The sequence below is a fragment of the Phaseolus vulgaris genome, chromosome 9, assembly GCF_051622355.1.
Source record: "Phaseolus vulgaris cultivar YP4 chromosome 9, ASM5162235v1, whole genome shotgun sequence".
In the NCBI taxonomy this organism is placed as follows: domain Eukaryota; kingdom Viridiplantae; phylum Streptophyta; class Magnoliopsida; order Fabales; family Fabaceae; genus Phaseolus; species Phaseolus vulgaris.
Window position 1 is genome coordinate 16,802,262 of NC_143506.1, and position 17,045 is coordinate 16,819,306.

Sequence of the window (17,045 nt, forward strand, 5' to 3'; positions counted from 1 at the left end):
TGGTACATGTACTTACACTTCTATTGACACTCGTAGGATATGTATTCGTATCCAATTCAAAAAATATTTTTTAATTTTTGATAATTCTAACACAATTTTAACATAATTTTAAAAAAGTAAAACTCAAACTTATTGTTTGAACTTGTACTATGATTATAAAAATAAAAAAACAAATCCATAAAAAATATTTTTTTCTTTAAAAAAATATCTAGAACATACTTGTGCACATAAATCTTTATTGTCAATTTATATAATTTATAATTATAAAATATATAAATTTGTGTTCATGTGTTCTACATTTTAAAGATTGTATGTATTTTTGTTTTTGTGTGTCTGTATCGAATGTGAAAACACAAATCTTTATCTTATTTTAAAAAATTTTATTTTTAAATTACTACACTACTTCTTTCAATTTTTAAAACTTTTTTTTAATTGTGACTTCATCTACTACTACATTACTTTGTTTAATTTCTAAGACTTTCTTTTAATTGTGACTTGCCTACTACATCATATGACAGTAGTAACGGTTCAAATGTAAAATCTCTTGTTAATAATTATGGTATTGAAAATAGTTGAACTCGTGACTTTGTCTATGAATTACTAAGTCAAAACAACTTTTTATGTTATGCTTTCAGTTTAATAATATTAATAACTATCTTACTCCGTTTTATTTAAATACTAGTCACGTATGTTTTCTGATCACAAATAAACCAAAAAAGTTGCTTATTCTTCTACTACTTTTCTAGTTACAAAATCTTGAAATGTTTGACAATATTTTTAATTTTTTTAAAGTTAAACTAATAAAATTTAAATAATTGGAAAACAAATAAGAACCCGAATATGAGCATGTAATTTGTTAAAGTTTAATTATAATGAATTTCTAATTGTAAAGGTGAATTTAACCAATCGATAATGAAATTGATGAAATAAACATGTTAAAAAATAACTTAAGTTTAACTCAACCTCGTAAAACCGGTTTAATATAGTATTAGGAGATATGACTTTTGAGCAACTTGATTTCATGTGAATCATTACTAGTCGACAGGATGTCATCAACATGAATGAGAATAACAATGAACTTTTTACCTTGAGATTTAGTGTCTGTTTGCTTCTGGGGGTGGCACTGTTCACGCGGACGGATGTCTGGGTGCCACCCCCGTTTGCTTCAAGGATGACATGCGGGTGAGGGAGCTCATGGAGAGAAAGTAGAGGGGTTAGAGAAAAGAGGGAGGATGAGCTGAAAGCCACGTCACACACGTGAAGTTACCATGCTAGCCTTCATTTTATTGATTTGAATTCTTCACACATACAACTACAAACCACTGTCATGCACGAATGCAATGAGATTCCATAATCGATTACAGAGTTGTTAATTGGTTCACTGGGCTTGGAGAGATTCATGAGGTAGCAGAGTGGTAGGGGATTGAGTTTCGTAGTGCTTGTTTGATCTCAAGTTAGTTTTCTCTTACTTTTCTAGAGCACATAATCGATTATGAGTGAAAAAATAACAAATTACATAATCGATTATGCTATTAAAAATAGTGGATAATCGATTATGCTCTTTTCGAGCATAATCGTTTATTAAGATAATAATGAAATTTATATTATAATATTTAAAACTAAATATTAAATTAAATATCTTTATTATTTAGAATCCATTTGAATGAGTTTGTCTTAATTAAAATCTAATTTAAATATAGACCAAATTAATATAATTATTGTTTTTTATTGTTTAATAGGAGTTTATTTTCATATTAGTCATAAAACATTGAATTTTCTTTTCTGTTTTGAGAATATTCCTTTACTTTTTAGATTTTTTTTATAAAAGTATTTTTTGAGCATTTAATTCTTTATTAATTTTTTTATATTTTAAATTAATATTTCAACAGTAGGGAAATATAATTCAAATATTAATTTATATATCTTTTATTAATTTAAGATATTATATACAGTTGAACATATTAATTTATATATGTAAACAGTTTAGTTTTTAGTAATTAAAACTGAAAATTGAATGTTACGTTTGGATTATTATTAGTAATATAAATTAAGTTTGTCTTATTAATAAAAAATAACTATATGCATTATTTTAAATGAAGAATATTAATATAGTAATGGAATTTGTTAAATTATTTTTTAAATTATAATTGAAACATACAATTATTTTAATTATCAAAATTATGTACAAAATTAATAATCATTTTATTATTATTTTTTTACACATGGAAAAAAAGTATACTTTATTATTATATATAACATGATGTAATAGAAATTAAATAATATAATATTAATTATTTTAATTAACTTAAATGTTCTTTAAATTAATTAATATTTTATTTTTCTATTTATTTATATACAAAAGGTAAATTTGTAATCTTACAATTTATACTATTCAAAATATTTTAAAATATTCTCACAACTATCACATCATTCACGTTTTTCAATAAACTTTCTTCACACATCCACTATAACATCCTCCAATCCAAACATCCTCAACTTTCCACTCCTCCACAACCTTTAATCCAAATAAAGCCTTAGTAAAAAGTGAATAATTCGTCTTTGATTGTATGTAACCAGCATATTTAACACTAGTTGCAAAAGTTGAAAACCAATCTCGTGATACTTATTTTAAACCATAAATAGATTTATGAAGGAGACATACCAAATTCTCCCCCTGTCAACGAAGGCCAAAAGGTGGAGTCATATCTTCTTGTAATGTCCCATGAAGGAATGCATTGTGCACATCAAGCTGATGGGTATACCAGTTGCAGAAAGGTGAGGAAGAAGACAGAGTAGGCAATGGAGAATGAGATGAAAATGGTATGGTTGTTTCTGGAAATGAGGATTATGGAATAGTAACATTAGAGAAAGGTGTAGGTGATTCGGGATTGTGATGAATAAAGGGAAGCGTGAAATTGGGAGAAAAATAAAGAGAGGATATCAATTGAATTGGTGTATTGAAAGAAATGTTGTGAGGTAGAGGAAAATATGGTGATGAATTTTGAGGAAACTGGAAAGATTTGGAATGAAAAGGGAAAATATTTTCTTGAAATATACGTCACGGTGGATGGATATTTTTTTGCTTTGTAAATCAAAAAAATTAAACCCTTTTGACCATGTGGATACCCAATGAAGACACAAATAGATGCACGAGGGTCAAATTTTTGTTTAGGGTGAACATTGATCACGTTTGTAAACGTGCAAGAGAAATAGGGCGGTTATATAAGACCTCAAATGGAGATTTGTTGGGTAACAATGGTGTTGGAATTCAGTTTATGAGGTAAATTGCAGTTAAGACACATCCCCCCCCCCCCATTATTCAAGTGGAACATTTGATTGAAACACGAGAGAACGAGCAACATTCAAAATGTATCGATGTTTTCATTCAACAACTCCATTTTGTTGTGGAGTGTGAATGTAAAAATTTTGGAGTTCGATTCCTTTATTTTGAAGAAAACTGCGAAGAGGAATAAATTTTGTGTCATTATCCACTCTTATTGTTTGAACATTTGTTTGAAATTGAGTTTTGACGAATTATATGAAATTAGTTAATAAAAATTGTGTCTCGGATTTATGATGCATGAGAAAAATCATCAACAATTATAAGAAAGTAATGCAAACCAGTGTGTGTAGGAATTTTATGAGGACTCGAACATCACAATGTAAAAGTGAAAAAGGAATTTTTGTGGTTATTGAGCTTTTGGGAAAAGGCAGGCGTGTTTGCTTAGCCTTTGAACAAATTGTACAATTATTTCCTAGTTCTTTAGGATGATCAGGGAGCAAATGTGATATTAATTTAAAACGAGAAAAAGAGGGATGACCTAGGCGTAAATGTCATAAGTTTGACAACTGAGAGACATGGTAAATAGTTGGTTTATTCTTTGATGGATGCATGTAGTATAGACCACTACACTGTCTACCCAAGCCAATCATCTTTCTCAAAACCAAGTCCTGCAAAATACAAAATTCAAAAAAGAATAGAATGCAACAATTTAGGTCCTTTGTGAGTTTGTTGGTTGAAACCAAGTTCAAGCTAAAAGATGAGACACATAGGACATTTTTAAGTGATTTAAGGATTAAAAACAACGATGTCAGTGTGTGTGACTTGTGTTGTAGCACCATTCGGTAAATTGACACTTGTAATATTGAAAGATTTCGGTTCAGTTAAAAGAGATACGTGGGAAACAATGTGATCTGTGGTGTCGGTATCCAAAATCCAAGAACTTGCACTACTAGAATTAACGGACACAAGAGTTGATGAAATCAAACCTGCGGCATTTGCGTATGCGTCAACATTACCAAAATTATTTTGATTTAATGCATTGATTGTTTTAGCCAATTTTGAATATACTCCATGGTGAATCATTGTATTGCACTAGAAGAAGTTGAATCAAATATTTCCTAGGATTTTGTAATGTTTGTAAGTGGGGTCAAACCTCACCTTATAAGTCGGTTTTATAAGGTTTAGTTAGGTTTAAAGTCCACTTCTTAACATAACCCTATAAAAAAGTATAATTATATATAGAAAACAATTGATAATGGTATTTTTATTTGTATGAATTCAAATGAGTTTGATAAATAATGTTAATATTTTTACTTCTTATATATATAATTAAATTGAATACAAATATTTGTTAAATATATGCATAAATACAAAATTAAATACAAAAAAATTTATGAGCTTGTGAACCACAAACCTAATATCTAATATAGTGGGAGTAAAATAAGAAAAAACAAAGTGACATATGAAATTACAAGTAATAGAATAAACAAATGTCTTTATAATTGAAAAAAAAAATATTTATATAAAATAAAATTTATCATCTAATATGAGCAAAAGTTTAGGTGTATTCAATTTCTTCTTTGAACCTTATCTTTCTCCAAAAATAAGTATGAAATTTTAATTTTATGCAATTGAAGTGTAGTTATCTAATAACTTCATATCCACTTTGACTTCAGTGGTGATGGTTGATTAACAGTGTTTTCTTCATTTGTTTAATTCAATAAATAATTCTATAAATTTTTTTTTCTTTGTGAGTCCCTTTGACTTCCCTGCTAGGAGAGAAGAAAAAAATAATATAAATTACTTAACATGCTGAAATTCTATTGATGGTGTCTCCTCAGTTTCCTTTGACATTTGAAAACTGGTATTCAATTTGTTGCGATAAATAAAAAGCTTGAAAAAAAAATATTTGTAAAATCGATCACGGTGGGACTCGAACCCACAATCTCCCGCTCCGGAGGCGAGCGCCTTATCCATTAGGCCACGCGACCATTTCATGTCATTACTTTGAAATACAATTTATTTAACAACATATTAAGATGAGGTATCTGAACTGAGGAACATCTATTTGTAGTGATGTGAGTTATTGTTCTTCATTGCCCAGCGACCTAACTTAACCACTATTAAACTAAGACTTTATGTTTTGTTTAATAAAAGAGGTCAACATTTTTTATGCATAAAAGGGTTAAGATTTAATATAAGAAGTTATTTTGAACTTATGGGCAAGTTATTTTAAAGAGTTTGATAACAATAAAAATTTTAGCACACAGTTTTAAGAAATTAATGAAAAGCTGTAAAGTTTTTTTGGAGATGATAAAATTCTATAAGCAGAAGACCTGAAAAAAGTGCTTGAATCTTGTGAGGTTTGGTTGAATGTTTCCACTTTGTATTGTTCACATGGATCTACAACGAGTAGGAAATGGTTGTTGAAAAAAAAAAAACACATTCAAAGTCTACATTTTAATAAGTATTGTTGAATCAATTTTAACTTCAACAACCAAAGAAATAGTTTAAAGAGTCAAAGTAGAATTCAATAGAAAGCATGCGTTGGATTAGGCATTCAACAGCTAATTACTCGTTTAGACTCAGCTGTGATGTAGATGCACCTAATAAAAAAAACACTTTTTCCCTCGTGTTTTGAGCTGGCAACTCAACACTGCTACCTGTATTCTTTCAAATATTAATACTTTTAACATTTTCTATACGTTTAAACATTATTGATTTTAATGGTTACCTTGTATTTAACAAGAATACAAATAAATACAATAAATTATTTTCCTTTAATATTTTACAGAAAGTACCTTAGAGTTTCATATTTCATATATATAATAAAATATAATTGTTTCACACAAGATTAAGATTAAGAGCAATTTTAAACCCAAAACATTCGGTGTAGTTAAAAATAAGTGTATTTTTAGCTGAGTGTGTAATTTGCTTTTCTTGCTTGTGTTATCTGATATTCGGTTTCCCTTCATTTATGCTGGTACGACATTAATGTTTTCAAATATGAATATCGACAGACGATTTGCTTATTCACACAATTGGGTTCGGTCTATTTTTTTTATCAGCAATAAACAATGAATAAATGTGAGTCACTTTAGGGGTGACCCAACCCTTATACAAAACACACGACCTTTAACCTTTTTTTCACAACACACACCCCGCAAACTCCTAAATACTTAAATAAATCTGGAAAGAACCGCCTACAACCCTCACTCTTATACGCAAACAAAACATCAAAACATCATCTCCATACAGACCAAATGATCAATACACCAATCAGTCTGTGATGCTACAAACTCCTAACCTCAAACATAAGTCAATAAGAATAAAAGACAAATTTAATCAGATGATCTCCAACCGATGCACGTGTATTCTCAAAAGGGCTCGACCCATAATACCATTATAACATTTTTTTTCTTTCAAATTACACTTAAGTATAATTGTTTCTTCCACTTGTAACACACATAATTTGTAATCTTCTCCATTCATTTTTATCTTTTCAATATCTCAAAGACCAAATAAATAAATAAGATAAATTAAAATATATTTAAATAAAAATATTTTTATTATTTATAACTTTTTTAATTACAATATTTCATTATTTTCATTAAAAAAATGTGAGTACGTAGACGTTTTTTCCACCTGTTTTCATTAGTATGCAATAAAGTGCTTTGTTTTTCTGAACCACTTTAACTCATCAAGACAAAATCAAAATATTTTAAAACATAAAACTAAAATTTAAAATGAGACAATTTTAAAATTCAAGTTAAGGTTTCCTAGTAAATCAAAATGGTTGAAGGTACACCATTTTATAATAACCATTGAATTTATTACCACGATATTTATAATAACCATTGAATTTATTACCACGATATTTAATGATTAAGATGAGTTCCTTGTTAATGCACAAAGCTACTAGGTTTATAAGGAGTAAATTGGATTTTTAAATACAATCGAATCCTAAAAGACTAATGCAACATTAAAGTTAAACAGTGTTGTTCATCAATCTGAAAAGGGAAATGTAAATATATTATTTCAGTTCAAAAAATAAAAAATAAAGAGTTAAAATAAATTATAAATTTTGATATTAATTTAGGTATGTGTATATATAGAGATCTATGTAGCATAAATACGGATATGGACACTGACACGACACGAATACAGACACAGATATACGTATAATCTCTAAAATATAGGACACGAGACACAAATCTATGTATTATATAATTTTGAATTATATAAATTGAAAATAAATATTTATGTGCAAAAATATGTTTCAGATTATTTTCGGAGAAAAAGATATTTTTCATGATTGGTTCAAAAGAATTTGTTTCTTATTTTTATAATCATAACAAAAATTTATACAATAAATTTGAGTTTTTAGAAAATTATTGTATTTATATTTTTAAAATTGTGTTATAGAATCGTGCTAGAATTTTCAAAAATCCAACACATAAATTGAACATTTCACCGATAAGTATCTTATGAGTGTCGACACCGATACATGTGTCCGAGTAGATAGAGATTTTAGAAATTAGTTGTGATAGGAGGAGAGAATTATAATTGGCAAAATTTCAGGCGTCTTGTATATGATTAGCCCCTAATTTAAGAGATGATTATTGTTTGTGAGTTGAATATTTGAGAATCAGAAGAGTACAAATGTAAGCTGTTAGAGAAGAATTTGCATAGATTTAAAGAGTGTAGATAGTGATATTATTATTATTTAAGTAAAAGAAGGGAATGAAAATAGAAATGGGAGGGAGTGGAATAAGGTGGAAAATAAGGAGAAAAAGGCAAAGAAAGGAGACAAACGCCCACATTGGTTGCTTTGCATGAATCCAAGGCATTTCAGATTTCAACATTCCACCGACGACCTGCTAGTTCTGCTTCAGGAACTGGGACCCACCTCATCACCGCAACATGGGTTCCACGTGTTCACATCGCAACAGCAGGGATCAGAAACAAAATGCGTATGAGAAGGAGAAAAGCCGTCCACGTCAGCGTAAGCCGTACGCGTTGTATTGCAGTAAAGTAAAGGCGCGTCACACCGAATACCCACCCTTCCTGCAGACACAGAGAGAGAGTTTGGGTAAACGGTAGCTATTAGAAGAAGAGGTTTTTGTATATCTTTCTCTCTCTCTCTCTCTCTCTCTCTCTCTCTCTTTCTCTCTCACATCGCAGATCTGAGAGTCTCACAGATCACAGGGTTCCACGGAGTTCACGCATTTTGACCCTGTGGCTACTCCCCCCAACACTAGGCTCCAATAATCTAGCTCCAAATCCTTCCAATCGGAAACCCTCCATAGCCGATTTCACGCGGATCTAGGAGCGCAGGTAAGTGCTGAGGATTTATCAATTCGATCTCAACGGTTTTCTGGTTTTCCGAAATTTGTTGATTAATTCAGCGAGGGTTTAGTGTGTGAGTGAGTAAGGTTGGGGTTTGCGATGGCTCCCACGACGATCCGGAAGGCGATTGGGGTGGTCAAGGACCAGACCAGCATAGGGATTGCCAAGGTCGCCAGCAACATGGCGCCGGAGATGGAGGTCGCGATTGTCAAGGCCACCAGCCACGACGACGACCCCGCCAGCGAGAAGTACGTCAGGGAGATCTTGAACCTCATGTTGCATTCGCGCGGCTACGTCCACGCCTGCGTCTCCGCGGTGTCCAAGCGTTTGGGGAAGACGCGCGACTGGATTGTGGCGCTCAAGGCGCTCATGCTCGTACACCGCCTCATGAACGAGGGTCCACCTCTGTTCCAGGAGGAGATCCTTTACGCCACCCGCAGAGGAACACGGCTCCTCAATTTGTCTGATTTCAGAGACGAGGCTCATTCCAGCTCCTGGGATCACTCCGCTTTTGTGAGAACCTATGCTATGTATCTCGACCAGAGGCTTGAGTTGATGCTCTTTGATAGAAAAAGCACCGCCTCCGGTGCCGGTGGTAGTAGTGTTGGCGGCGGCGGTGCCGATGATAGGTTTGGCGGAAGGGACAATTTCCGGTCGCCGCCGTATGAGTACGGTGGTGGGGAGTATAAAGGGGAAGGTAGTTATGGGTATGAGAATGGGATGAGGAGGACGAGATCTTTTGGGGACATGAGTGAATCGGTGGGCAGGGGGGACGAGAAGAGTGTTGTCAGTGTGACTCCTTTGAGGGATATGACTCCGGAGAGGGTTTTCGGTAAGATGGGTCATTTGCAGAGGTTGTTGGATAGGTTTTTGGCTTGTAGGCCTACTGGGTTGGCGAAGAATAGTAGGATGGTCTTGATTGCTTTGTATCCAGTGGTTAAGGAGAGTTTTCAGTTGTATGCTGATATATGTGAGGTTTTGGCTGTGTTGCTTGACAAGTTCTTTGATATGGAGTATGCCGATTGCGTGAAGGCTTTTGATGCTTATGCCAGTGCGGCTAAGCAGATTGATGAGCTTGTCACTTTCTACAATTGGTGTAAGAATACGGGTGTGGCGAGGTCCTCGGAGTACCCTGAGGTTCAGAGGATTACCAGCAAGTTGCTCGAGACGTTGGAGGAGTTTGTGAGGGATAGAGCCAAGAGGCCGAAGAGTCCCGAGAGAAAAGAGGAGGCTCCACCGGTAGAGAAGGTAGAGGAGGAGCCAGCACCAGATATGAACGAAATCAAGGCATTGCCTCCACCGGAGAATTATACCCCTCCTCCTCCACCTGAGCCGGAGCCTAAGCCCCAGCCTCAGGTTACAGAGGATTTGGTGAATCTGAGAGATGATGCAGTCACTGCAGATGACCAGGGTAATAAGTTTGCTTTGGCCCTGTTTGCTGGTGCGCCTGCCAATAATGCAAATGGATCATGGGAAGCATTCCCTTCTAACGGACAACCAGAAGTGACTTCAGCCTGGCAAACCCCGGCTGCAGAGCAAGGGAAAGCTGATTGGGAATTGGCATTGGTAGAGACTGCTAGCAATTTGTCGAAGCAGAAGGCAGCTTTAGGTGGTGGTTTGGATCCTCTATTGTTGACTGGCATGTATGATCAAGGAATGGTCAGGCAGCATGTCAGCACTACCCAATTGAGTGGAGGGAGTGCCAGCAGTGTGGCATTGCCAGGAGCGGGAAAGACTACAACCCCTGTTTTGGCTCTCCCTGCCCCAGATGGATCTGTGCAGCCTGTTAATCAAGATCCATTTGCTGCATCATTGAGCATTCCACCCCCATCCTATGTCCAAATGGCTGATATGGAGAAGAAGCAGCATTTGCTCGTGCAGGAGCAGCAGGTGTGGCATCAGTATGCAAGGGATGGGATGCAAGGCCAAACTAGTTTGACCAAACTGAGTGGCACTGGATACCATGCTGGAGGCCCTATGCCCATGATGCCTTATGGAATGCCCCCTGTGAATGGAATGGGACCTCCAACCGGGTATTATCACACTCCTTACTGATATCCCTTTCCCTTTTTTGTGTCACATATCTATAGGTTGTTTCGTTTATTTTTTACTATGACATAGTGTTTTCCATTGTTTCAAATGATGTCATCTTATTCTTGAGATCTGCACATTAGTACTACGGGGAGGCCAAAGGGGACTTGATGCCTGGGAGATGTGTAACTCATTTGTGATGTCTCTCTCTGTATTTTGTAATACTAGCATTTTCTTCTCGATTTTGTACTTCTTGCTCCTTAAAAAAACAAACGATTAACTACTGTAAATTTGTATTAAATGCTGGTGCTGATGATCTTGATTGGTTATTCCAAATCATACTTCCATCCTCTAGGAAACTGCCTTGGACCGCCTATTTTTAAACTTTATCGTAGGTTAGTGAGTGCCTGGGTTTGATATATATTATTAGGGAATAGATTTTCAATCTCTGGTCATTTTTTGAATTCTTCTTACCTTTGGTCACCTAATTCAACTACATCACCGTTAATATTTTCCGTGTACCATAATTAGATGTCAAGTAACATCCATATGGTTGTCCAGTACTCTTCAGTTCCTATCATTCATACCTCTTCAGTTTTAATTCTGAAACTATTTTTTTAGATCTTTTGGTTGAAAATTGTCTAAATGGCGAGTGAAGACAGACAAACCGTCTGTCACTGTAAGCTGTAGGTGATACAGTAATTGTTTCTCTTTAAGCTTTTTGCGGTTGGGTGTGGGAGAAGTTTTGGTGTTTGTTAGCTGGTGGCGTTGTGGCCTGTGGGAGCTTTTCTTTCCTTTGTATAGCTTGTCTACTTGTGTACTCATGCACAAAGAGCTACTGTGATATCAGCATTCCTGCAGAGTTACTGTAATACCATCATTCAATTATCCGTTGATATTTTATCGGACAATAAAATTTTATAAATAATGTGAATTATATGACAACCCATGAATGATTCTATATATACTAGTCTAAAATAGCTTTATTAACAGCTCGCACCTACCGTCAATATGGTGACAGTGTTAAATGAAATTGTGCTTGAATGCGACTCAGAACTATAGATAAAGGGTAAAAATCTTAATAAGGCAAGAAAGTTGTTTATGCTTTTCTATAAATGTTTCAATTATTTGATTTCAATAATTTTTAAACTTACTTTAAAAGGTCTCACAATTAAATCACAATCATTATTTAATAAATATTCACTTAAATTCTTTATCTAAACGTATGCTTTCTGTGTGGAATTTCCAAATCAATTTACACAGAACTTGCAAAAGAGAATTTTTGTCGTAATCATGATTTCAAGTTCTTGCAAACACAAATCAACATAACGTAGTGATATCTTTTGATTAAGTACCAAAGTGGTGATATCTTTAAGCAGTTATTTTTTCCTTAATATTACTTGTTGTATAAACATGAATTGTAGATGGTAACAAATCCGGTCTGTTGGTCTGGTTCATTTAATGCACTTTTCTAGGTTGGCTTGAATGGAGATATTCAAAAATTTTTTTTAAATGGAGTAAAAAATATTAAAAGTTGTGTTTTAGGATTTTGGATTTCTATTTTCTTTTTGTATGAAAATAAGTTGTGTTTCAAGACTCAATATTTGAGTTAGAAAATAATCAAGTGTATTTCTCTGATAATTTGTTTTAGCATTTGTTAGAATTAAAAATAATTTAGGGGAATTAAATGAAATGACACGATTAAAAAAATTAGTTGGATAAGAGAAATCGATAGTCGCTAATAAATTTAAAATGATTTTATCATTTTATATTTTTAATTTATTTCGCCGGTCATCCTTTTAATCCGTTCATACATATATAATTTAGAGATTACATTTTGGTTATATTCACACTTATAAATTTGATATAAGATTATTTTTAATCACTGATATTTTTTAAAACTTATCGAATTTTATTTAGAGATTGAAAAAAGTAATAACATGCATGGACTAAGATAAAATGAGGGTACTTTGAAATAGTTTGTGTTAAAAAAAGAAAGAAAATATTGAGAATATTTAATTAAAATAGTGGGAATAAATAAAAGTGTGAAATTGAGTTTGAAAACTAAGTAGCAAAAGTTGTTTGTTTATAGTTTTAGGATGGAATTTTATCGATTTGTCCGTCTATTTTTGTTTTTTTCTTTCTTGCTCGCATTTCCCAATTAGATTTCTGTGGTTATCTGTAGAAATAGGCCTGGGGAAGGTGAAACCAATGAAAACACACTTAGGATTCTGGTGCATGGACCTTTTTCAATGTGTGATACATTACAAATATACCCCTTAAATACATCTCTCTTCAATTATGAATTATGAACGTGATGGTGATAGCAGTTGCCAAACACTATAAAATAAACAAGACACTGATGAGTTAAATTTTAACTGTGTACGCAAAACTTATTTATAGGACTTTAAGTATAATTAAGATTTCTAATCATTTGTATACAATAAAATATTTTTATCTTTAATTATGAAATCTCAAACTCCCTTTCCCTTAACTAGAATTTGAAATGAAGTAATCTTGTAAACAAAGGAAGCATCTTTTTATAGGATATTCTGTTTATAGGAGTACGAGGTATTCAAATTTCACTCTTCATTCAAATTCTTTTTTAACTATGACACTCTATGTAATGTTAGATCCCAATGTTTTCTTATCCAAATGAAGTAATTTCTCATGTTTTCTTAATTATTGCTTTTATTTTACTTTTTACATAACGTAGAGTTTTCTATTTTCTTTTTATCTCTTCCATTCCCAATGCATTTACCTACTGCTTGGCCAAGTTTGAGATTGTTTAATTTATTATTAAGTTTTATTTGCTATTCTATTAATTTATTTACACTTATATTAAGAAAAAAATGGAACTTGCATAATTGACTGTGAAAGAATAAAATGAACTAATTATTTTGTATTTAAAGCAATATAATTAATTATATTGTCATCGGTGCAATTTTTTCATGCGTTTTCTTTGATGCTTTGTATGGAATAAAAGTTAAGCATTCCACCCTTTTAAGAAAAGAATTCTTCAAATTTCTACACTCTCAAACTTCCATCTTCAACTCTCTTCATTTTCTTCCTTTATCTTTTCTTTATGTGCTGGCAAAAGAGATTGCATTCACTATTTAACAATAGAGTGATCAAGTTGAACACATTACAGAAATAAGAGAACAAAACAATTTTATTTCATTTTTATTTGTTGTGACTAAATTATACATATATTCTTTAAAACTTTTTAAAATTAACTTCTTTTAACCTTTAAAACAATCTCAAAATAAAACATTTCAATAATAGTATTTGAAATAGATAACTTTCAAAAAATTACGATATTTATTATAAAAATATTTATTTGTCGATATTAATTAATTATGTATATGAATATAAAATTAATTTTATTTCATGATGTGATGACAAAAGTGATATAAAGGAAAATCTTATTATAATTTTACAATTTTTAAATAAATTTATCAAAAAATATTAGTTTCACATCTGTATAATAAAATTGTACTTAATTTATAAGTGTGATTTGTTACAATGTAATTTCAAAATTAATTTTTTAATTGAAATATTTTTTTTTTTTCCAATTATAATTTAACATAAGTTGTCAAAATATCCACGTATTTGATTAATCTTTATTGCACTTTTTCTATATAAATAGACTCATTCTTCCTTTACCTTCTTTCTTATTGACCAAGTATTCTTCCATGTTAGTCATGGAGGGTTGTTGCTCTTATAGAAGGAGAAGCTAAAAAATGTAGGTTATGAGAACTTAGATTCTTATTACGTGAGAGACATTGTTGAGAAAGAGAAATAATACATTGACAATCTGTTTCAGTATACAATCTCTAATTGATCATATAAAAATAGTATTTTTGTCATATCATACCAAAGTTAAAATTTTAGATAAAAAAAAAGAGTTATATAGTAAATCAAGGTTGTCGTGTATATTTTTGGTTGAGAAATGTAAGAAAGAGAATGAAGGTTATTAGAATTTGAGAAAGAGGTTTAGAGTAATAGGGTTGAAAGAGTTTGAGTTGGGTCACCGACAGTGTGAACAGTGAAGAAAAAAAGGTGTTTTATTTTATATTTGTTTTGGAAGTGGAGAAGTAATAAAGAAAGAACAAATAAGAAATAACAAAAAGCAATAACTAGAGTAGAGTACAACTTCACTTACCCTTCTTACCCACTCACTCACATCACACAAAATTCACATTTTGGAGTTTGTCTCTTTTCATGAAACAAACAGAGGACTCTGTTTTCCACTAATCACCACCATGCCCCGTTCAGCTCCCAAACCTTACGACTGCGTCAGAAGAGCATGGCACACTCACATACACCAACCCATCAGAGGAACCCTCATTCAAGAAATTTTCAGGTCAACAACCCTTTTCCCGATTTCCTTTTCTTCTCCCACTCAACCACACTTCTTCTTCTTCTTCTTCCTCTTATTTCTCACCTTAATTAAACTTTTTTTCATAGGGTTGTGAACGAGATACACAGCTCTTCCACTAAGAAGAAGAAAGAGTATCAAGAGAAGCTCCCCGTTGTTGTGCTCAGGGCAGAGGAAATTATCTACTCCAAAGCAAATTCCGAGGTAACCAACCTTGTTTTTTTTTTATTTGAAAACAAGGAAAAAACATAAATTATTTGAGGGTTATCTGTTGCTTGAGGCGCTGGACACAGAAACATCTTACGAGGATAAAAACTTGTCTGGTGTTGAATTAATAGTAATAATAATAATTGAAATTATTTTTTTGGGCAGGTCGAATACATGGATCTTGCAACACTTTTGGACAGAACCAATGCTGCCATTGATACCATAATTCGATGTGATGAGCACACACAGACTGGAGAGTATTTGCGACCTTGCATCGAAGGTATTTTTTACTTTAATCAACTCTCACATCAAGTAAAAAATGTCGAAGCTTTCAACTTTTGTTCATTACCTTTTATGAGTAAAAAAGGAAACAAATGTAGTAAAATAATTTTTTAAATTGTCAAAAAAGTAATGAAACAACACTTATCATGTCTTTTTTAAATGATGCAAATTCCATTAAAATAAAATAAGACATCTGATTAGAAATGAGAGAATGCTTACCCTTAAGAAAGAGTAGCATTTTAAATTAAATAGAAGGATAAAGTAGACCTGTATATAGGGTATGTTTGAAAAGCCAATATACTGTCATTTGACAGATTTTTACCATTCCAATGTAATAGAAGGGAGAGGGAGGGCATGGATTAGGTTACTTCCACTTGACAAATATGCAAACACATGTTTTGTTTGTTAGAGTTTTTGCCATTTTCCAAATTTTGTTTTGTTTAATCAACAGTGATAATAGTTGGATGTTGAAATGAAGTTGTGAATATATCTTTGTTGTTCTTTCTATTTTTTTTTAGTCATTCCTAACATCTATGAACAAATATTTTACATTAGCTATTATTTAGGTAAGTTATTTTTGGACTTCCCCATATCTAAAATGCTCTAATTGGTGGCAATTGTTGCACACACGTGTTATATGTACTTTTCCTTCTTCTATTGGTATTATTATGGTTCAGCTGCTCTGAGTTTGGGATGCTCTCTAACAAAAGCCTCAAGGAGTCAACGCAACAACCAACGTTGTTACCTAAATCGCAACACTGAAGAGGTTCCCAATCTCTTTCATGATCTCTCAACAAAATCGCAATATGTGTCTGAGCATGTGGCTTCAGGCAGTAGAAAGCAGTGCGTGGAACATCTAGCACCACCAAATTTGTTTTCAATTTATCCTTTGTACCATGGTAACAACATTCAACTCCACGAGTCTGAGCATGGATTCAAAGTGTCACATGTATCTGTTTCTCACACCAGTGGACCTACCCCTGTGTTTGGTGCTGAGAATGCCCTTGCCCATAACTTAAATTCTTCAAGTGGGGCCTCCCAATCATACATTATCAATGGGGATTTTGAAAATCCATGCACAAACATGTGTGATCTATCATTGAGGTTAGGACCCTCTTGTAGTGTACCATCCCCTAGTTTTGAGAATGGTCAGATTATGGAAACTGAAATGAAAAGCAAGCTAAATTGTTCGAACCCCTTAGAAGGGGTAAAATACGAAGCTTCAAGGACATTTCCGTGAGAGTGCAACCGACAACATTACAATAACCGAAGTGGATTTTAGAGGTTTGTTTTCAGCCTTAGTTTGCCTGTGTACTAAGTTTGAGAAACTGTGGTCTCTCTCTAGACTAGACCTGTGTGTTAAGATTAATGCAAACTCTCGTTTTATCATTATAATATTAGAAATTGTATTTATAAGTGTCGGTCTTTTATGGAGTTACTAAAAGATTGGTTGAATTATTTTGATGTGTCTCAAAATATTCAGAGAATATAATCAATGGATACTAGATATCG

At 32.7% G+C, this 17,045-nt stretch overlaps 2 protein-coding genes and 1 non-coding gene across 3 annotated transcripts; 2 read left to right on the top strand and 1 right to left on the bottom strand.

Moving 5' to 3' along the window:
- Window positions 1-5,201: 5,201 nt before the first annotated feature.
- TRNAR-CCG (transfer RNA arginine (anticodon CCG)) lies at window positions 5,202-5,274 on the bottom strand. The gene has a single exon. It is a non-coding gene; the product is annotated as a tRNA-Arg (tRNA).
- Window positions 5,275-8,343: 3,069 nt separating this feature from the next.
- On the top strand, window positions 8,344-10,999 carry LOC137821439 (ENTH/ANTH/VHS superfamily protein). The gene is made up of 2 exons (XM_068626032.2): window positions 8,344-8,620; window positions 8,703-10,999. The coding sequence occupies exon 2, from the start codon at window positions 8,732-8,734 to the stop codon at window positions 10,685-10,687; it is 1,956 nt and encodes a 651-aa protein (XP_068482133.1). The 5' UTR covers window positions 8,344-8,620; window positions 8,703-8,731; the 3' UTR covers window positions 10,688-10,999.
- A 3,763-nt stretch (window positions 11,000-14,762) lies between these two features.
- On the top strand, window positions 14,763-16,949 carry LOC137823063 (histone acetyltransferase). The gene is made up of 4 exons (XM_068628175.2): window positions 14,763-15,029; window positions 15,134-15,248; window positions 15,417-15,531; window positions 16,211-16,949. Exons 1-4 carry the CDS (start codon window positions 14,929-14,931, stop codon window positions 16,771-16,773), a joined length of 894 nt encoding a protein of 297 aa, XP_068484276.2. The 5' UTR covers window positions 14,763-14,928; the 3' UTR covers window positions 16,774-16,949.
- Window positions 16,950-17,045: the final 96 nt, after the last annotated feature.